The following is a 22,869-nucleotide window of genomic DNA, read 5'->3' as shown; positions in this document are numbered from 1 at the left end:
TCCTCTAAAAGGCTATCAACTTTCTATCGCATTCCAATCTTTATAAATTAGTCCATAAAAATCGATATTTGCATAAATATCCGCAGTTCAGTAATCAGTAAAGGAGCGAGTACACTGGTTGCGAGGGCGGGGGACACGGGTCGACGGATCCGGACAGGTCGAGAACAGGTGAATCGGGAATGGTGGGAAGAACGCGTGACCGATCGGCTGGGATCGAGTACGGGATCGGTGTGGATCGAGGTCGCGGTCCTTGCGCGAAAAAGAAAGTCTTCCCCGCGGGACGCGGACGAGCCTGAGATCCGATAAATCAGGTGAGAGCGGGACTCAGCCCCGCGAACCAGCCCGTCAACCCGTTTTTGTCCTCCTCTTCGCTCGCGTTCTCTCTTCGCTTTCTTCGACGCCTCGTCTCGATGACCGAAATATTCGTTTAACGAGGCTCCGTGAACGGAATTCGTCAAAAAAAAATCCGAAAGTCGGCAAACGAAAAGAGCTCGCTCGCGTGCGCGCGCATGAACTGGCGCGACTTGTTCCGCGACCCGTACGTTATTACCGGCGTGCGTGCGTTCACCGTTCAGGAAAATCGAAACAGGCTAAGTATTCTCTGCGGTCCGATAGATTAATCCGTGGAATGCAACGGTTGGATTGTGAGAGGCGTAATCACGCGGCTGTTACAGGTGTACAGGATGATTCATAAATACATATCGTTACTTCAGGAGGTAAATCTACTCGACGAAACAGGTGAATGATGTTGTATGAACATTTGTCCGATATATGTTAGCACTGACGAGGTATAAGAATAGACCTTTCATCTTATGGGAGTTGGTGGCCCACCTAACCTTAGTACCGACACCGTGAAATGCTTATGATTTTAGCGACCTCTACGTTTTGAGAACGGTGAATCTGCGGTGGGTAGTGACACTAAAATGGAAATGGGGTGACCTAACCCCAGAAAAGTGGGCCGCAAAAATACATTGGATGAAATGTCTACTCGTATACTTACCTCGTCTGTGACCTTACTTTTCGAGTTATGGATGATTAAAGAAAACGTCGGATATGCACTCTTCGTGCCTGAACGCACACTACTGCACGCCGTGGTATTGAGTTCCGCACTTGTTCAAAAATACCAGGTATTCTTCGAATAGTCTGAAATCCATTCGCTGTCCTTTGTTACAGATCGTGCACATTATTCACTTGCATTGAATGCAAAATAGTTCTTAAATGGCCTCAAAAGTATAAATTATATGGGTTGAGACAGTGCACTCCGAACAGTTTCTTGAATCATCCATAACTCGAAAAGTTGTCTCACCCCAGGAATCACCCTTTTCAAGGACATACATCTATTTTGAGACACCCTGTATTTTGTATACGCACCAATCGATGCGTTTTTGTATCCTCCTTAAAAAGAAGTCTTAAAGTACTTGGGTGAAAAATTGATTAGTTCCGAAGTTATGATATCTGTCCCGAACGCCTGCATACTCAACGGCACTGTGCGACGTAACATCGGCCTAGCTCGCCGCTACGTACGTTATGTACATACTAGGCGTCGAATGCAAATACCGAAGTAACGCAGATACAATCCGCGCGTGTACACACGCACACACGGAGGATACGCGCCGATCTCTACGGCCTACATTCTCCTGGAACGTTTCTAAAGATCGGTGTTGCGTAAAGAGACGACGGGAAGCGCGAAAGTCCGTGTGTTTAAAGCGGCCCGTGTGTATATGCGACTCGTTCGAAAATAAAAAGAGTCAACAAACACGTCTGAGGACGGTTCTGGGACGTGGAGAGACGACGAAGCCGATGGGAAAGCGCGGAAGTAAAGGTGGACGATCTCGTCGTAGCGGAGCGATCGTTGCTGCGTGGTGAACATAGATCGAACCTGTTGTTCGCGTTGCACGTACGGTGATTAGACGCGGTTCGTTGGTTTCCGTTCGCGGAACGCGAATCGCTCGAATAGTTTCACGATCTCGGGAACGATCACGGAACGCGGACCTTCGCCTCGATTTCTCCCGTAACGGACCGGATGGTACGAATTTCAAGTGTACGTGTAACCGTAATCGATCGCAGATTCCCTCTGGAAAGCAGCACCCTTCTTGGTGCACCCGTCTTCTCCCTTTGTCTTGCAAAACGAACGAGGATTCATTGGTTTATATCGGAAAGCACAATTTTATTCGTGGAGAACAGAGTATATGGGATCGTCATCCTGGTCTTTGAACGGTTAATGAAATGAAATAATTGTTTGCCAAGTATATACCCGTTCGAGGAGAAAGAATTATGTTATTGTAAAAATTGAAATTTTCACGGTTATGCTATTAAAAATGGCGAAGCACTTTTTTTATTTTTAATTCGTTATTCGACATTTTGTACTTGGGCAACGAATTGCCCATCTTTGGTTTATATCGGTGCCCAAATTGTAGCACACGGACGACTTAAAACGGCTTGATCCTTTTCCTGCGAAGGGCGTATATAATACCCTCTCACATTATTTTTATTATTATGCTTTCGAATTATAACCTTTTCGAAAATACTCAAATTCATAAATTAACCAATTTCTTCATTTTCATAATGTTCGAGATTCGAAATTCGAATTTCGAATAATAAAAACCGACTAAACGCAGCTTTGTGATCCAGATCATGTGCGTCGAACAAGACGGACAAAGGGAACGGAACAAAACGTCCAACCGGTTATCATTTAACCGCTCAGTAATCCTTGTATCTCATCCCTACACCGGAATTTGATATTTTCTTTTTTGCTTCAGTCTCGTTCACGTTCCCCTAGTTTTCAAACTCGTCGTCTTTGCTGAAACGATTCGGATTCGTTCCGTTCGATCGGATGAAGATCCTTCTGAAAAATCGTTTTACCACGCGACCACAAGCAATATCGCGAGAAAAAGCCCGGCAAAATAGTGGCCTCCACGACGACGATCAGGTACGCCGGATATGTCCGATTCCGCCGGCTCGGTGAAACGGCTCGAACGAATTTCCTCGTAGCTCGAGGCGAATTCTTCGCGTTCCGAGACTCGCCCTCGGCAAAAACTCCTTTAGCTCTCGTCGAGCTCTCGTAGTTTGCCGAGAATGAGCGCGCACGCGCGTCTATTTGCTATCCAGCGTTTGTTTCTTAGCGTAGGAACCACAGAGGTACCCTCACGAGCAAACTCGGCTTCCGCTAGGGGAAAAAGTGGCGTAGAAGAAAAGTCTTCTACCACTTAGTAAATTTATTTCAAGTAGTGAAATAAATGTTAAACCGAATGTTAATTTGTCATATATTTCAGTAACTCCCAAAACTAAATGGTAGATGATCCTTCGCATACTTCACTTTTTCCCTTAACGGAAGCCGAGTTTGCTCATTTGGTCGATAGGCCGTCAAATATAATTTTTGATACAGCCTGACTATGAATCCTGGCCTATGGGAGATATTCAGAACGCGGGGTCCAGGTATTATACGTCTATGGTCGGAACTCATCCGTTTTTCGAAAATAAATATTCAGCTTAACCTCCCGAACGTCGTTGCGCTCGTTTAGTTGCAACGTCGATTATCGAGTGAAAGAAAAAAAACCAAGAAATAATAATTAAACGAACTCAGAATTACACGAGAGGAGTCGAGAGAAGATGAAGGAAAGAGAGAGAAGAAGTAGAAGCGGAGAAGAGTGGGGCAGAGAACGGCAGGTTGTGTCAAGAACCAGCACGGATGGGTTTTATTCGCGAGGCATCTGGGTCAGGCACAGTCGCGCAAGTGCACCGTGGCGCACCCATTCCTCTCGCACCTTGCGCGCATGCGCCTCATCCTAGCTCTCGATCGTAGAACTTTTGTCGACGAGCAAAATCGATCGGAAGGAAACGGGAACGAGGATGTATGTATGATTGGTGTTCGAACGATCGCCAAATAAAAGACGCGCACGGACTCCTGAGAGCGCAAAAAGTTTGCGTAATCGGCGATTCGCATCGCGATCCGAGTCGTCGTCGTCGTTAGAAATCGGCGAGTGCAGTTTCTCAGGAATTTCGGTATGCGGAAGGAAAGCTGCGCGAGTCGAGCCGAGGCAAGACAAGGCGAGGCGAGGCGAGGCATGGCGAACCGAGGGCAATGATTGAGCGAAAGGTGGAGGGAACGGAAAGGATCTGGGAGGCGGTAGTGGTAGAGCGCGAACGCGGGCGTATTATGGGGAAAGGGGTGATCCACGGAGTGCAAGGAGATGCTGGGAGAGAGAGAGAGAGAGAGAGAGAGAGAGAGAGGGGGGGGGAGAGAGAGAGCTGCAGGAGGACGCACGAGTGGAAAGCAACGACACGAAAATGGAAGCACGGAAGTTTCGGTTTATGAAGATAGCCGTCGAGCGGCCGCGAAATTTTCCTATATCTCGATTGGGTAAACGCACCAACGAATCAACTTCTAAATAGAGGGCTTAGGTACACTCCGGGCGTGCACGCCAATCAAACCTGTCAATTTTGACTTGCCAAACCAACCTCTTGATTTGATGTGTAACCGCGTGAAGTTCAATCGTTAAATACATATTTTGTTTAAGCCGTCTTCAAGGCGTCATACGTTCAGTACCGATATGTACAGATTGCTTCTGCCAATAGCAGAAGTTAGCAGTCTAGTATATGTACATACATAGAAGTTTGTGGAATGAACACTCAACAGATTTTGTAACTATGAAATTAAGAAGTAAAAATACAGACTTCACTAGTGAATGAACAATATTACTCAGGAAATGAACATTTCTAACCAATACCGTGAGAATTGTTTGAATATGAACCAAAGAATTGAATAATCCATATTTATTTATTTGGTTATTTTAATAACGTAATTTACTCGATTTCGTACATAATGTTCATTCACTGGCACGTGTTCATTTACTGGTGCACCCACCCTGCATGTTTTCTCGGGCAACTGCGTCACGACTGTCATCACCTTGGTGTGTACGCGTTCTATCCGGCATTGGTATCGACGTAGAATCGATCGTTTCAACCGTTCCCTCTTTCCTAATTCTCGAAATTTCGAACGTTGGAACTCGACGCGAAGAACGTGTGAGCGATAGGCAACCGTTGCGCGGATCGCCACAGCCCGTAACCCGACGAAACATCCTCGACGGTGACGAAAAAACCGATACGAACCGACGAAAAGTGAAAGTTGTTCGCGCGAACGATGAACGACGACGCAAAACGAGCGGGCTTGAAATTCGAACGAAGACTCGAACGGCACAATCGCCTAGCCACTGCAATATACACTCTGCGCGCTCATACCTCTGAACACCGACGAAGTATAAGAATAGACCTTTCATTTTATGGGAGTTGATGGCCCGCCTAAACTGCAGTACCGACACCTTAAAAAGCCTGTGATTTTAGTGACCTCTACGTATGAGAACGGTAAATCTACGGCGGGTAGTGACACTAAAATGGAAATGGGGCAACGTAACCTCAGAAAAGTGGGCCGCAAAAATACATTGGATGAAATGTCTATTCCTATATCTAGTCTGTGCTCTGAGGAAGCAGCGTATTCTCCTTGAAAATTCGACGAGCGGATCGTCGACGCGGAACTTTCTCTTCCACCGTGCTCCGAAACGAGATGCGAACGAAAAAAAAAGAAAGAAAAAGGAGAAACGTTCGTGCTTCGGAAGATTCTCGAACGGAAGGATAGCCGTGGAAACACTGTGGATGAGTGGAAACCGGAACTTAACGGGAGCGGCCGATCCGTCGCATTTACGGGTCTGTCTGAAAGGTAGCCGAACGAAACGAAAGGAATCGCCAGCTTAAGAAACACAGTGAATCCATCGCGATGGTTCGCCGACCGAGAGGACGAGCGCGTTCTCAACGAAACCGAGAGAAAGACGGCACTCGCGATGCGTGAGATACGTTCTCGTTAATAAGAAGCCAAGCTACGAGGCGAAAGCTCGTGGCGCGCACCATTGAGCCCGCAAGAATCACGACGTTCCAAGGGTATACCATATACTACGCGTTTTCTTTCCGCGTCGAGTCCTGTTTTCGTATTCGTTCGTTTATCCGGGCGTGACGGTCTCGTTAACGGGATAAAATCGGTCGAATTCGTATCAACAACCGAAGCTTCGACCCAGTAAGAAAAAAAGAAAACCACGGATCATTGCACTGAGGCAGTCTCGGAATTTTCTCCTCGAAGCCCCGCCCCCCTTCCACCGTCTCTGACAAAACCTGTTCAAACACATCAAATGTTACGTTATCGAGAGGAACCCATAACGTGATTCTGAATTCGATTTATTCGAAAACGTCGCTGGCGGGATAACGCTGAAACGATGAAATCGCCGTTTCGTAACAAAAATATACGCGTGTTACGCAATGGCAACGTAACGCAACACATTGGAATAATAATGTCGGCCTTGCGAAAAGTTCCTCGCCTTCTGATCTATCTCTTATTAAGGCTTTGTCGAATGTAACGTTACCATTGGTTTGCCAGGAAAGAGGTTTTTTATGGGCCTCGCATTGCCGGAAAGTAGAGAACCGTTCGTATTGGGATGTCTGACACGCAGCTACTGACCCGACATCCGTCACCGCTGAACGACACGGAACGCTAGTCCTGCCAAGATCTATTGTAAACAAAACTCGCGCACGCAGTCTCGTTGGCAGCTGGAACGTCGAACGCGCACCGCATAACGGGTCAACGTCACGCCGCGTTAACGTTCTTCCGATTTCGCTTTACTCGTCGTTCCCTATTTTCCTCTGTTTTTCCGATGCTATGTGTTTTCCGTTGTGCTTAAAACCACAGAAAATTACGATACACCGTGATAGAAAACAAATATGGACTATAGCGTCACGAACGTTAGTCGTGTATTTCAAACTGTCAACGCCGGATTAAGGGAGGGGGGCTAGGGGTGTTGTAGCCCCGGGCCCCACTTTCAAGAGGGGCCCGATCTGACAAAAAATAATTGAATGAAATTTTGTTTACTGTTTCCCCTTTGAAATAATTAAAAATTGTATTAAATATAGAAAAAATTCAGATCAAGCGTTAAATGATATTCAAGTTTACATAGAATAAATTTCAATTTTTGAAAACCCGTGGGCCTAGGCCACAAGACATTTTAATCCAGGCCTGTGAACTGTCGTTGAAAATCGAACAGCTTTCCATGAGGCGTGTACTACAATCGCGTACGAACGGAAACTAGAGAATCCTGGCTGAGAATCAAGTGTAGGCGACGTATGTTTTTTTCGCCGATGGTTAAGAGCGTCCAGTTTAACCGGACGTCCGTAATGTCTCAGCCGCTTTCGTTTCGTCGCGCTCAACGAAATTACGCGCATTGTCTTCCTAGAGACGAGAACGCGTTTTCTTCCGCGAGCATTGTTTCCCACCGCGAAATCTACGACCGTTCTCGCTACTGTTTCCGGGACACACTACAGTCGTCTCACCGTCGTCTGCTTGGGAACCGCGAAATAAACCCTGACCCGAAGGAACACATAATTTTCGTACGAAAAGAAAATTTAACATCTGTGCGCCGAGCACAGAAAACAGCGTAGTCGATGAATCGCAACTGATTTGGTGACTAACCTCATCGACGGAAGCAAACTTTATGGACGATCGATTTCAAATCATAGACGTATGTTTCAAATACAACAACGAGGAATGTTTATAATCCGTAACGGAAACGCATCTGATTGTCAGAATAACAAACATGGTACACACCGATTGTTGATTCCACTGATTCGTTGTTCCACTCGTCTTCCCATTTTGCCGCCTCATTCGACGTGAACGATCGATCGATTGGTCGATCGAAGTTTCATTGATGTCGCCTGCGAGAAAAATCGAACGCTTGTCTCGATCGGAGTGACAAACGAACGTAAAGGATAAGCCAGAGATCGAGTGTCCACCGTTGCAAGTTATCCACCAGTGACGACGTTCCTTTTCCGTACACTTTGGCACACGCGTGCTCGCACTCACCGAAACGATTTCTCCAATACGCGGGACATTCTAACACTTTGGCCTCTTACGACTTACTGTACTTAATAACTTCCGAACTTTCGGTCTTATGTTCGAATACGCGAACAGCTCGCTGTTTCCCGTCCTTTTCGCCGTCAAAACACAGAGGTCGTGGAGATAGAAAGCAGTATAGAAGTTAATCAAGAAACAGGGAAATGAAAACGGTAGAAAATTGAGAAGCAGGGAAGAAAAGAAAAAGGGAAAGAAAGAAAATAAAAATCGGAGACGTCAAACGGAACAACGTATCGAATGCTCGACGTCTCAAAGAGGAGTGCGATTCGCGCGTTCGCTATCCTCGAACGCGACGCGAAATCAGGACTGACCGGCGACCCTCGAATCCCCACCCGTAAATCCCCAATCCACAGCTAAAACCATTCTCCTACCTTTGCTCTAACTTCACTTACCTACCTACCAGCCTACTCCTACCTATCTTGCCCTATTCCCCACTACCGCGAAACGCATCGCATCGTCTCTTATTTTCACTGCCCCTCTCTTTTCCTCTACTTCTCGCCGGAACTTTTTCCTCCCTGCATTCCTTTTGATGCCCGAGCTTCTACTTGAGAATCGTTTCTCGTTCGATCGAGACATACTCTCGTCTCGCGCGTTGACTCACTTTTCTCAGACATTCGTTTCATTTTTTTTTACTATGCTGTACGTTTTACATTTTACATGAACCATTTTTGGATCTTTACAAACAACAATTACACTTCCAGAAGAAACACTGAATCTACTAGAGTATATATTTATTCCTCAAAGAGGCACTCGTGCTCATACAAATAAAGAAACCAGGTAGTTGCTATAACACTTATTTTAATTTAATGTATCTTATAAGCGATATAGGAATCTACTGTTTCAGCGCTATATAGAAACCCTGGCCATCAAATTTTGAGTTATTTGTGAGGTGGCCATGTCCACTGATACTTAGGAGCTTCCTCTACCAAATTTTCCCAAGGTTTCCATTTTACCATAGATGTTGCTAAAGTACACTCATTCTTGGCTTGCATTATAATTTCTTCGATCTGTCCGCAACCTATCTTTTCCTCTACGGCAGCCACATCAGGGTTCTGTAAAATTAACAGCATTGTATCACATTGCGCTAGGCACAGGTAAACAGAAAAATGTTCAATCATTACCTGCTCTACGATACTGCTTCTTTCTTTGATGAGTTTTTCAGTGTGTTTTCTATATGCAAATTCTGCTGGAAGAGAGCCTAAAATGCGTAAAATTTTTGCGTAGAGTATAGTTAGTTGTTGATGAGGATTTTTGCATACATCAAGACCCGTTAATCCTGTCGTCTAAAACAGAAAAATGTTAGAATGCAAGCTGTGTAAAAATCAAAACATTACACCACTATTGAAACGGTTATGTTTCGGAAGATTCTTTAACAAAGTGAGTAAAGAATCGCCAATCCAGGCGTTCATTCTCATTGATGTTTAGAGACGTATTACCTTCTTTAATGCGCCTGACATGATTGCTAACACAATCTAATCGGAAGAAAACTGATTATGCGATCGGCCCTCAAACAAATACACTTAACCCTATGAACCATATGCATGTGTAGTGGTACCACTGTATCGTGGCTCTACCATAGACTAACATGTTAATATGACCAGATACTCAGTATCTGCTTCTGGAATAATAGTCACTGCACTATAAATGCATTGCGACTGTTTATACATACACATATAACGAAAAATACATGTATTGATACTCCCTGTTGTGTCTCTTGAGAAGATATTATATATTACAGAACATAAAGTCTGGTGTTTTTAATTAATATTTAGTTCTATAGTACATAATATAATAAATGTAGTCAACAATATGTACAGTACCATCTATGATACAATGCTTAAATTACTAACTAACTAGTACTAGATTCTTGTCACGAGATGATGCCACCATACTCTTTGCTCAATTAAACGATAATTATTACTGACTTTTTAACACTTTCATGATGTTAGTAACATAAAGACAAAAATTATTAACTTCGTTAGTCGCATTATATCTTCGTTTGTTCTAAAAGCTAAACGAAGCGCACTTGATGACTTAATCCTGAAATGTTGCAAATGATATACATCAATAAATGATCTTTATGGATAACGTACATTGCATTAACAATCTTTAGTAAAAGGGCTGGATCATAATAAACAAAACCTTTTAAAGGTAGAACATTTATTTGTATGTTTTTACGAAAAAAAAGTGTTTATCGGTTAGACTTGGCGACGCGTTCGAGTTCGTCCTTCTTTTTAATCGCGTAAGAATTAGACGAACCTTTGGCAGCGTTAATAAGTTCATCGGCTAAGCATTCCGCAATTGTTTTAATGTTACGGAATGCAGCCTCCCTAGCACCAGTACACAATAACCAGATTGCTTGATTGACGCGTCTTAATGGAGACACATCTACTGCCTGTCTTCTGACTGTACCAGCACGTCCAATACGCGTTGAATCTTCCCTTGGACCAGAGTTAATAATGGCTGTCACAAGAACCTAATCAAATGCATACAAATTAATATATGCATGTATCAACATTTCCATAGGCAATAGTAACAATAGTATTACTTACCTGCAGAGGATTATCACCTGTAAGGAGGTGAATGATTTCAAAGGCGTGTTTCACAATTCTGACTGCCATCAACTTTTTGCCATTGTTTCTACCGTGCATCATTAACGAATTTGTAAGACGTTCCACTATGGGACACTGAGCTTTTCTAAATCGTTTTGCGGCATAACGTCCGGCAGAATGTGGCAGATATTTTGCATTCTTTTCTTTAACAGCGATGTAATCTTGTAGAGACATGTCATTCACCTGTACATCATCGCAATTCCAACGTCCAAATAACTTGATTTCTGGTAATTCAGCGGAAAGTGTCACTTGTAAGGGTGTTGTAGTGGGTACCACTACATCGTCAAACGTTTCCATGTCAGCCATGGTGTATCTGTAATATATAAATGGAAAGATTAAGCAATGCTAGGTTTCTTTGATCAAGAAGAATACATAGTGTCAGATGAATTTTCCAAATGTCGAGTAAAGTTTCTTCGTGTCAGATGTCAATGAAAGCAATACACTCGTGAAAAAACGCAAGTATATTTTATGCATAATCGAAACACAAACTATTATCAAATAATAGGATTATCGTAGAATTGTCATAAAAGTAGCCCACACATAAAATATAATTTGCTCTTAAGCAAAAATTTAATCCATAAAACACTTTATCCAAGTTTTGTTGATACAAAATCTACGAAAACGATGAACACATGTGGCCGTGCGGTCACATGTACGATATTTGTAACACTTTCGATTCCGAAATTTTGGAACATACACAGTACGTTCATTGTCACTGGCAATCTTTATACGTTTCTACCGTGATAATATTACTTTTTCTTGCACAACCGTTAGGAAAACTCATCGAACCTCTGAATTTCTTACCATACAACTTACGTTCACGTCTTCGTAGGAGTACGCGTGAACAGGAAAAGGCCATGACACTGGTGGCGCTTCAACCTGTGATTACCGGATTTCAATCACTCTAGTCAATTTCGATCCGTGATACTATAATAATTTAAGTTTCTAATATGTAGTGTTTATTTTGAGCGATAAATTTTGTTTTAGAATTAGTGTACATTGCTTCAGTGATTAAGCTGTTTTCTAAAAGATTCGTGAAGTCAAAACAGTTTCAAAGTACGAAGGTATTAATTTGACTACGCAGTGTTTACGGCAGTTCTGTAAACGCACAGAGACGATAGGTTTGTGAGTTGCCATTTTGTGCGTGTATTTACGATCAGTTTCGTGGGAAACGTGCACGATCCTCGGATTTTAGTGATTTTTCATTAAGCCCTCGTAATCTTCAAACAGTACAACTACGAAACGATTGTTTTTCGTGCGTGATATGTGATTCTTGTGTTGTGTCGAAGGTTAGTACCGGTTGCCGAGTAAACCGGTACATATTGTGGAGGGAAGTTCACGTTAAACTCGGAAGATGTCACTACTGAAAAATCCGAAGCAATTTCCGGTCTTTGGAAAAAAACGGTAAGATTCGTCTTTATCTTTCAATTTGTTTCGATGAATGGCGCTAGTATTAGTAATAAATAAAGCACGTGAAGACGTAATTAGGTTATTGTATGTCCACTTAGTCCCACATAAAACATAACACTCGAGGCATGGCAGCAAACAAACATGGTGTAGCAAAAAGAAATAACCAGCCCGTATTTCTATATTCCTTCGTCTACGATAATAACGTATTGTTTGGTTTATGATATATATCTCAAAGAATAATGTAACGAGAAATCGTTTATAAAAATGCCGTAAAAACAAACCTATTGTTGATTACTATTACAAACGCATTACCAAGTCATAACCAGTAAAATAATTATAACATCCTGAGCGGTATTTATCAAATGTATGGCCATTTCATTCTTTAAGGGTAGTAAAAACAACATCATAATATTATTTAAGATTAAATGTCGCTTACAGAATAGGGGTACTCTTTATTTGTACTCGAGGATTATAATGAGAGCCGTAAAGTCGTAATTTGTCATGCTTTGTCGAGCCTTCTGATCCGGAAGGGGTTCCCAGGATGATCCGAGAAAGAACTTTTGGCCTTTCTTCCACACCCTCCCTATAAATCCTGGATTCCCATCGGCCACCTAAATTCCGTTGAGCCTGCCTTGTAGCCTCCAGTCCCTTGAAACAGTTTTGGGAACACCTTACGAATTCTTCGAGTGTTTCACAAACTTCCGATGGTTTCTACCGATTCTTGGAAAATAAAGTATCGATGACATTAGAACCGATGAAAGGCCTATTGAGGGAATGAAAAATCGTATTATCAAATTTACACGAATAACAGAACGAAGAGAGAGATTCTATGTGGAATTTGAGGAACAGGAGGGAAACGGTAGGAGTTTCGTGCCGTTTAAACGTTTATAATGAAATGCGATTTATTATTCGAACCGGTACGAGAGACAGCTTCTGGGTCGTGGAATCTCTTGTACGACTTCGATACGCAGTTGGCGCGTAATAGCAAGGTACTATGAACACTACGAATTTCGTTCAACAACAAGTCCATAGATGTAGTCTTTAGAAACGTAAAGTAAAGTAGCTGGACGAGCACTGACAGTCTAACTGTGGGAGTTGGAGCCAAGGGTGTATCCTAGCAACTCGTCGAAGTCTACCGCTAGAGGGTGGTCGATCAGTAACGTAACCACAATACTCGGTGCCTACTGTACAATTTTTTCAATGCTATTTTGCTTAACTTCCTATGGGTATCGTAACTGCATAGATCAATTTATCGATGCATCTTATCGACGAACATCAAACACTACGACTAAACCGATCCCTTTTCCCGTTTATCTTTTTTATACAGACATCAAACTAACGCACCATTCCGGTGTTTCTTTCGCTACTTTATGTATACAATTTCCCGATCCATTTTACGCTCGATTACCTTTACTTTTTATTCTTCCCCTATTGTTTGAGTGCGACACAAGCAACACTATTAGAACAACAGTTTTACGGGTTCATCGGAGGATGTTCTGAAATGGAGGACGTTGAATATATTTCAGAACGTTTGTATAGAGCAGTTAATACTTACAAAGGGTGTAGTATGGGTGCATTAGACGCTTAGTGTAAACGCAGGGGAAAATACTATTCGAGCAACAAAAACAAGATTACAAAATTGGTGCATGGCGATAGACAGTAGATAGAAACGAAACAACAAGAGTGGAGAAACGAATGAAAAAGAATCGAGAAGGGAGGTTGACGAGACCACATGCTGCGAATACTCTGCTCCTCACTTTCTGTTCCCCACCCTTTGCAGATCTCCTCGGTCGCGGGCGCAGCTCTACACTTCCCTTCCGTTGGCCCACTGACGTTTAAAGGATACTCCGCGAACGGTCCACTAGCATCGAAACGTGACCAGATTTTTTTTCACAAGCAGTTCTTATTTTTCTTTTTTCGTCTCTTTCTCCCCTAGTTCATGTCGCTACTACGCAACTTGGGATTCTTTTTCGACCATTCCGCTCCAGTTTAGAAATAGAAAATACATAGAACCAAGATCGTATTCCCGCAATTCCTTTAGGGCCAATAAGAAGTAGGGAAACAAAGTGTCGGGTATGGGGCAAACACCGAAACCCAAGACAAAAAGAGAAGAAACACAAGGGTCATGATGACACGAGGTCGCAACGAACGAGTAAAAGCGATGGTTTGGTGGTCTAGAGGCGGAAAGTAAAAGGGCACAGTTTGCACAAGGCAAACGTGAACAAAAGGGGAGGGCGAAACCTCGTAACATCAAACGGTCTTCTATGTTACAGCGATGGTCACCGATCGTAGTCGAGTTTGAGGGCAAGATTTCACGAGATAAAGATGACACGCGATCAAGATTACATTGAGTTTCACGTTCGAGACCCCGCGTTACTCGATCGTGAAACTGTTCGGATTAGGTCGCTGAAAAAATCTGTCCGAATATATTTCTAAACAGACTAAATCTTTGGGGTACAAATATATACTGGCATCCAGAGATTTCACGTTGGTAATAGCATCCACGAAGAGATCGACAAGACCACGCCTATCCGGATATCGATTCGTTGACAGTGTTGCTCTTCGCTCGCTCTTCGTCCATGCCGAACTCGCAACCGACATCGTCTAATGTTTTCGTTTGTTATCCTTTCTCTTCTTCTTCTTTGCGTCGACGAATAAACGTCGAAGATTCGAAAGAAATCGAGTTGCCCCTTTCAGTTGTTTGGGGCAGCGAAGTCGGATGTTTGAACGGGCAACAATGATATTTTCGGATCGTAATGTTAACTTTCACCCGTAAAGAGACATAAATGAGAAGAATTAGGAGAGGAATTAAAGGAAGAGAAAGAACGAAAGGAAATGGATGCTGGTAAAGGACCAGTCGAAGATGAATCGACGTCGATGACTCCACGGAGAGACTCGATTCGACTCGACTCGAGTATGCGAGGATGGGTGTCGTTCTATCGAGGGGTGTTTCGTATCGACCGTTAACTCGACTCCGCCTATCGAGAGTGCTAACGCCACGCGATTTCTCACTCTTGTTTCCTTCCAAACTTGCTCGAACACAAGTATCAGCTATGCAATCTATTAGGCACACAAACACGATGAAATTCTTTGACGATTACAAATATTTCCTTCGAGCAGAGATGGGGAAACTCATTATCTAGATAAAAAGTTTCGAACAACGAATAAAAGATAAAAAAAAAGTATTTCGTCATTTTGTATAGTTTAAACGTGGAAATTTCAATTTTTATAATAAAATAATACTTCTTTATGAATGAATCGGCATTCGTCGAACAATTATTTAATCTCATTAACTGTTTAAAGCTCAGAACGACAACATTAGATACTGCTACTTTTCACTGTGTATTATTCGAAAAAAATTCTGCCCAATACTGCGTTCGAGAATGTTCATCGGATATTTATCGATCTCGTTTGGATGCATGCAAGGATGTTCATTTGTATGAACGGAGCTACTGATGGTATTACTCATGAAACGTGTTTCATATTATGTCCGATAAACGTATCGTTTGGTAAGCTATTGCAAACGAAAAAAATTACGAGCCAACGAACACGAAAACGGAGTAAATGGATGTTGGATATAATCTAAAGCGAAGACTATCAACGTACAACAGATTAAAGCCATAAAGTGCTTGGTCTAACAAAGTGTATCAGACACAGCTGTTGTTTCCTTTACGATATTGACATTGTCTCTGGCTATGTATATGCCAATAGAGTGAAAGTAAGTGGAGCATTTCACTTTTACTGTTTAATCATTTACAGTACCTTATCGTCGGAATAGCTGTCCTATTCTGTTATTGCACGATTGGTTTGCCTTCTCATTTCGACGTGGGGTAATCCTCGTTTGTCTCTTTACAATAAATGTATTTTTCTTTACACGTGGGAACATTTCAACAGTGCGAAATAATAATCGAGGATTTATTACAATAAATGTATTTTTCTTTACACGTGGGAACATTTCAACAGTGCGAAATAATAATCGAGGATTTATTACGGGTGGATTCTTAAACTTACGAGTACGAAGCAACGTTTCACAAGATTGTCGGTTGTCGGACAGAGAAAGCTATAAGTACAATAATTCGTGCTTATGATTGAATCAGCAGTTCATATTATGCGTATCGTCTCGTATATCGATTATGTTGTCTCCGTTCTTCGTTTCAATTCGCTTCTATTCCACGGGATATCGTGAATAATCGCGTTAGAGGGTATATACGTGTATAAATCTCTTGACGGCGATTTACTGGATACTTTATTGAAAAAGCAAAGTACCAATCTTGTCACGAATGTAGGTAATTCGAAATCGGATCGATGCACTATAAAAGAGCCGGTGACGTTCGGCTTACCTAACCCTGAGTATACTGAATATGGGCATATAAACGTAAGTGTACGTACATATATATGTATCAATTACATTAACGCGCTCTGATAATACAGTAATGAAATCGAAAATAGAAGTCTCTCGTTAGATAACGTTTTGTATCGATACGCATTTCATCTAAAATACTATCGTTGAAACGAGAAATAGTAAATAGAACGACGATCAAAGGAAGGAACAGGAAGGGGGGGGGATCTGATGATATCGAAAATGCGACGTGGTTTAATGGAATAACGTTACGAAAGAATCGCTACGAAATGGATTTCGACAGTAAAGTTTTGACTCGAGGCTTTAAAAGGTCAAGTTCCTCTGGAGCTATTATCAATGGGACGGGGAAACTGCTATGTCCATTTGCTCTTAACCACGAACCACGTCGTACGGTTCATTATGGGAACTAAGAATCGTTGAGGAGAAAGAGATGGTGCTCAAGCATATAGTCGTATATGCGCGTGCGTGTGTGACAGAGAAAGAGATGGAGAGAGAGAGGGCATGGGACGGTAGGGAGACAGGAAGAGAGCGAGAGGAGACGGGAACGAGAGGGAGAACAGAAGAATGAAGCAAGGGTTGAAGTGGCACGGTGCCGGGGAGGGAGAAGGTTGCGACGAGGAAAGACGCTGCAAAGAAAGGGCACAGAAACAACAAAGTGACAGAAGAAAACAAAAATGTTCTGTATCGAGTCCCCCGGATCGAGTCTATAGGAATTATGCATATGTTGCAAAATTGTTTGGAAACGAATCGTGCACGTTATTACACGATTCTCAGTTGTCCGTTCATTGCGCTTCGTGTCTGGCAGTGTATTGCGTTAATATAATTGGCGAAGGCACATACGATGTTTCAAGATCGACGAGGGGGAAAAATATCCACACACTTTTTTTTCATACATTTGAAAATACAAGACGACATACTTACTGAAACAAATGCCTTACAAAATACCGCTGTAAATTGAACGAGTTGAATTTAGTTTTATTCGTTCAACTTCTGTACACTGACGAGCAAACTCGGCTTCCACTAGGGGAAAAAGTGGCGTAGAAGAAAAGTCTTCTACCACTTGGCAAATTTATTCCAGGTAGTGAAATAAATGTTAAATCGAAGATTAATTTGGTATACATTTCAGTAATTCCAAATACCAAATGGTAGGAGACCCTTTCCCTCCGTTACTTTTTCCCCTAGAGAAAGCCGAGTTTGCTCGTCAGTGTACCGTGTTATTTGTCAGTGGTAGATATTAGAACTTGCTGCCGAAACAATGTACCGTGCTTTATGAGGTGATTTAATAGACAATACGTGGAGAGTAGGGAGAAAGGGAGAGAGCAGAGCGAAGGGTAAAACATAACAAAGGGCCAAAAAGAGAAAAAGAAAGGAAAGTTTTGTTTCGATGTACTTAAGTTCGATGATGCCGGCGAACAGGGCTGCTTCTGCTTTCGGTGAGGAATAGGAGGAGGAAAAGGTAGAAGAGAAGGAGGTTGATCTTCTAGCTCCTTCGGGCTCCTTCGTGCTCCTTCGTACTTCTCTCCAAGCTCCTTCGGCTTCTTTTCTTCTTTCCGGGTTTTGCCACGCTCACCGTGACACCACACGGCCTTCGGTAGAAGACGACGGAGGACGCCTGTGCAGAACCCTCGCCCTGCTTCTAACGGTTGCCCACCACCGGAAACCCTCGACCAAGAACCCCTTTCCTAATTCTCTGCTATTTCCTACTCCGGGTCTTTTTGTCTCCTGACTCTCGATCCACGAACATTTACAGATATCTGCATGTACTTCAACAAATTTCGAATGCTTATTCATGTATAGAGTAAATACTCTGCAGCCATAACTACGTTGTTTTACAGAGTGAATACTCTGCAACAATAACGAAATCGAACGATCAAACGTTAATTTCCCGCAGCGACCTCTCACGATCGTTCGCATTATTATTGGAAACTAAAACGAAAATCCCAGAAATGCCTGAACGGATGCTCGAAATTCGAAAACACGACAGACACGTGCAACAGTGTTTTTTACGACGATACACAACGTTTTCCATACACTCGGTCAATTATCGTCGATGATAGACCACGATGAAGTGTTTCATCGATCTGTAAGAACCGTTTCTACGACAATAGAGAAGAATTCGTGGCGACTGTTAAAGCGAGTAGAGTGGCGAATGGAGGGATCGCTACGGCCCTGTCCGAAGCCAGCCGAATACGGTCGGGAACGGCCGATCTTGGTGGAGGCCCGTAGCCATGTGTTGCGGTCTGCCGTGAGTGCTTTCTGACAAGGGAGGTGCGGTGTCTGTTTTTTCTTTACTCGTCGCAACGAGAAATCAGCGATTTTTCGAACGTACGGACAATCTGTGCACGGCCGAAGGATCGTCGAGTCGCGTCGTAGAGACTCGTGTGTGCCCGTACGCGAGAGGATCGAGACATTTCGGAAAGAAAGTGTGTGTATTTCTCGCGGCGTCGGGCAAACGAGACGACCGAGAAGGAGCTCTGGCTGCTTCGTCTTTCGATGTGTACGCGAGAGCCTATGCTCTGTGTGCCTTTGTGAGAGTGCGCGATCGAAACCCAACGACACCGATTTCCACCAGTCAAACACCGGTAGGACAGACGTTCGTGAACGGAACGCAACACCGAAACAGAGGCATCGAGTGCTAACCGAGAAAGAGAGAGTGCGCATGATAATCGTATCCTCGATAGCTGCCGGATAGAGACGCGCAGGGTGCTGCGTGCAAACATCTTTCTCTTTCTCACAGTGTCTCACTCAACCTCCTTCTCGCTCCATAAGCCCCTTTCCCCTCGTTCAGCGCCGTCCTTTTCCATCCTTCTGTTCGCGTCTTTCTCGGTACCTCACCTCTGTATCTTCTGGTGTATGTGTTCTGCTGTGTGTACGTGTATATACACGCGCGTATGTGTCAGAAGATGAGCGCGCGAGCAAACGAACAAACGAACGAGTGCGCACGGGCATGCTCGTTTCTGTGTTGGTATTAGCATCAGCCCGTTCGTCGTGTGTTTTGTGTATTCTACTCGTAGCGAGTGTCGCCTGGATGTATCAGTATTCACGGGAATAACATTCGTTAATTACACGGCCGTCAGCTCGGGTAAATTTCCTGGGCAGGATATCGTTTGGTGCCCGGGGAGCCTGGCGTGTGAGCCTTTTGGATTCATCGGAGCCCGAAACGATTTCCTCGTTGTGTTGGCGTCCGAGAAAGGAGAACTCGTGCAGTGTTAGGTACGTGTGCTGTATATTTTTCTGTTGTACACCGAGAAAGGTTGTGTACGCCGGTTTTGCTTCTGTCGTGCGTTCCGAGTTTACCGAGTGTAACGAAAAGTGGTGTGCTCGCGATGTACTCGCGTTAATAGATAAAGCGGATCCCGAGAAAGATAAAGTGCAACGACGTTGAAGGAGAGGGGGAGGGGGGAAAGAGGGAGAAAGGTGGAGTGCACGATGTGGGAAAGAGTCGACGGTGAAACGAGAGTGTGAGAGAGTGAAAAGGTGGGCAAACGAAATCTGTAAGTAACTTGCCGAAAAAGAGAGAGAGAATAAAAAAGAAAGAATTACAACATTGATCGAAGATAATCGTCTTGGATTATTCGATGAAATCTGTACGACGCACCGCGTGTAACGCGTATTTAATCGTTCTTCCGTTGTAACACGAATGGTGCAGCATCGAGATCGAGTCGAATGATTCGTTACGATCGTCTGTTTCGCGTGTGTGGTATATACATGCGTGGGGGACAGGGTCGAGAGGTGAATTAGCCGCGTGTCACGAGACACTCGACATCGCCGAGATCGGAAAATTGATCGTCTTTCTTGGGGACTGGATTACCTTGTGGAATGCACTGCCATCGACGAAACCGTACGTACGATCGACAGACGGATAGCATCGGGAGAAGGAGAAAGACTTTGAGAAAGAGTTGAATTCGGCCAGCGTGTGTACATCTAGTCGTCGATACGCGCGCACAATGGTAAGGAGCTCGTACTTCCGTCGATCGTGTACTCCTCGTGCGTGCGTGCGTGCGTGCTAGCGTTCGTACGTACTTACTTGTGTGCGCACGAGCGCGACCCTGTGCAAGCTTATATCGTTCGTGCGACGCGTATATAACTATATGCCCACCACTTGACCGTTGCGGCGTCGCAGCATGTGTGCGTACTCACGTCGCGAGGCAAAAGCGAAGCCGGTACGCGAACGTAATACGTGTCGTGCACACATTCTTGAGCCCGTCTGTAGCAAACTGCTGCTGCTGGTTGTCTTCTTTGGAACCGGTATCATGTATTTCACAGTATGATGCGCACATTACTTCTGTGCGCCATTTAAGCTTGAACCGCTCGTTTTAGTATCGTTCTCACATGATTTGATACAGTCGCAGTTAACGCGTTATCGGTTGCCTATTCGGACTTACGTTGCCCTCGAATTTTTGATCGTAGTAATCCTTGGTTTGTAGTCGTTATCTTGAAAATTTAATCGTTGAAATCCACCTCCATCAATTGATTTCAATTTTGATTCAATGTACAAAAGCCTTTGTCGACGTTACTCCCAATATTTCAAGGATACAGTGAAGGCGATGTAATATGATGCGTAATTTTCTGCTCGAATACGATGTTTGTCGCTTTTATAGGGGAGGCGTTGCGTTTCACAAACGACGCTATGTCATATCAAATTCGATCGCACTTCGTACACACTGTCACCTTCAAAAAGCTGAAACGCGTAGGCTTAGATTCCATTGAAGCATAATACGTCTATATCATCAGAGCGGGAGTGTTGTCGACGTGATTAGAATTTTTCTGCGTCTCTTTCGCATAACCTGAACGATTGAAACGAGAACGTGATAATATAGAATTCAACGGTCTTTACTAGTCGTTCAAACTTTACGAACAATGTTCCAAACTGTACTGACATGGGAACGTTCGTTGCATCGATTTTCATCCCAGTGTACACAATGCACGTATCACGACTGGAGGTTATTGTGATGTTTAGAGAGTGCGATAGTTTAATGGTCACGGGTTTTATAGCGTGCCTCGGTAATCTTTCAGCATCATCTGGACATTCGTAGAAGGTTAACTAGAGAAGTTAGTGTCGCCGAACGAAACGTAACGTATCCTATCTTTCTTTGTCGATTCTCCAGATAGAAAAAATTAAATTTCCCGCGCAACGAGACAGGCATCGAAAGATCAACGTAACGAACCACATTAGGCAATAACGTTTTGTTTAAAAGTGGCAAACACGCGTGCACGTAGCGTACGGGTACATGAACATAGGGACACATACGTGTGGCGATACGATCGCTATTGTCGGTTTATAACCAAGAGAGCGGTGAGTGAACCCAAACGATCCTCGTGGAGAGTAATTAGCGGTCGTCGTCGGTGGGGCGATGGGAGGGTTACGTTACCGACCTCGAGGTGTCGTTAACGAGCGGTTTCAACGGTTGCCCTTCCCAAGAGAACGAGTAATCGATGTTCGATCGATTCGTCGCGATCGACTGCCGTACATTTGACTTCTCTTTGACGTCTTCGGAGCCCAACGGACGGTTCACTCGCTGTCGAGCAGTTCTGAACAGTTTTCGTTCCCCCTTTTTTCCCCTACCTATCTGCGTTTAGATGCGTTTGGGCTTATCAAGATATCCCTCGACTCGTTTCACACGATTACCGTCTGTTTTGTTTTACTAACGATCGTGAAACAATTACATAAAATATACTTTGTCCGGGTTAATGGGAACAGTACGCACATAATTATAATCTGGAAGCAATTAAGCGGCCGACTTTAGACGCGCGGTTATCGAGTGGCCGTCGTATTGATAATGATAACCCTTGTCCGATGAAATCGATCGTCCGTAGCGTAGCTAAATTATCATTGTTGTTGTTTTCTTTACTCTCGAGCGTTATTGGGCGAATTACGCGATGTTATACCACGTAAGAATATTTCTATCGCAATATTCTATCGATCATTCTTTCGTTGTCACGAACGCGTGCTTGCGTCGAATACCGAACACACGTTCGCGATCGAAACGCATTAGAAATTAGTAATCGTGATGAAAGCTACGGTTAAACGAGCATTCGCTAGACGGGCGTTCGTACGCAACGGTACACCGACATTCGGTGCTAAGAGCAAAAATGCTTTCCCTCCAATTGAATTAGAAAAGTTCCCTGGACCGAGTCCAAAGGAATATCTCGTTATTCGCAACGACCGAAGGTTATTCGCGATTAGCAACGGTACAGTTGCTGGATTTGTTTTTTCGGACACAGTTCGAAAGTTTGCGTGTCCCTATTTGCATTCACGTTGTCCACGAGGTAGCGTGTCGGTAATTTTTGATTAGCTGCGCACTGGCTTACATTTTGCCAAACGTAAAGTCCACTATTTTATCTGAACGCACGTGTATAAATGACGCGATTCACGAGCAAACAATAATTCTCTCTTCGTATTTTATCCTTTCGAATTGGAACGGTGTAGGTTGCCGCGGTGACTGAATTGTCACGCGATTCAGTTCTACCTTTGTGCGGCCAACCTGAAACTCGTTTCGAATACCGTTTAAAAGTTACAGACGCAAGGACGCGACATA

The 22,869-nt window shown here is 43.6% G+C and overlaps 2 protein-coding genes across 3 annotated transcripts; both read right to left on the bottom strand.

The window, feature by feature from the left end:
• Positions 1-8,701: 8,701 nt before the first annotated feature.
• Positions 8,702-9,470, bottom strand: LOC107194896 (NADH dehydrogenase [ubiquinone] 1 alpha subcomplex subunit 5). The gene is made up of 3 exons (XM_015584609.1): positions 9,385-9,470; positions 9,070-9,231; positions 8,702-9,000 (listed from the first exon to the last, which is right to left on the bottom strand). Exons 1-3 carry the CDS (start codon positions 9,403-9,405, stop codon positions 8,827-8,829), a joined length of 357 nt encoding a protein of 118 aa, XP_015440095.1. The 5' UTR covers positions 9,406-9,470; the 3' UTR covers positions 8,702-8,826.
• Positions 9,471-10,091: 621 nt separating this feature from the next.
• Positions 10,092-11,418, bottom strand: LOC107194670 (40S ribosomal protein S5). 2 transcript variants are annotated; one of them, XM_015584322.1, is made up of 3 exons: positions 11,377-11,418; positions 10,501-10,873; positions 10,092-10,424 (listed from the first exon to the last, which is right to left on the bottom strand). In XM_015584322.1, exons 2-3 carry the CDS (start codon positions 10,864-10,866, stop codon positions 10,140-10,142), a joined length of 651 nt encoding a protein of 216 aa, XP_015439808.1. In that variant the 5' UTR covers positions 10,867-10,873; positions 11,377-11,418; the 3' UTR covers positions 10,092-10,139. The 2 variants fall into 2 exon arrangements, with proteins under 2 accessions (XP_015439808.1, XP_015439809.1); XM_015584323.1 differs by having other exon boundaries at positions 11,365-11,405.
• Positions 11,419-22,869: the final 11,451 nt, after the last annotated feature.

Source organism: Dufourea novaeangliae, unplaced genomic scaffold, assembly GCF_001272555.1.
Source record: "Dufourea novaeangliae isolate 0120121106 unplaced genomic scaffold, ASM127255v1 scaffold8, whole genome shotgun sequence".
NCBI classification, from domain to species: domain Eukaryota; kingdom Metazoa; phylum Arthropoda; class Insecta; order Hymenoptera; family Halictidae; genus Dufourea; species Dufourea novaeangliae.
The sequence above is the reverse complement of the archived record's forward strand: the minus strand, read 5'-3'. Positions and strand labels throughout refer to the sequence as shown.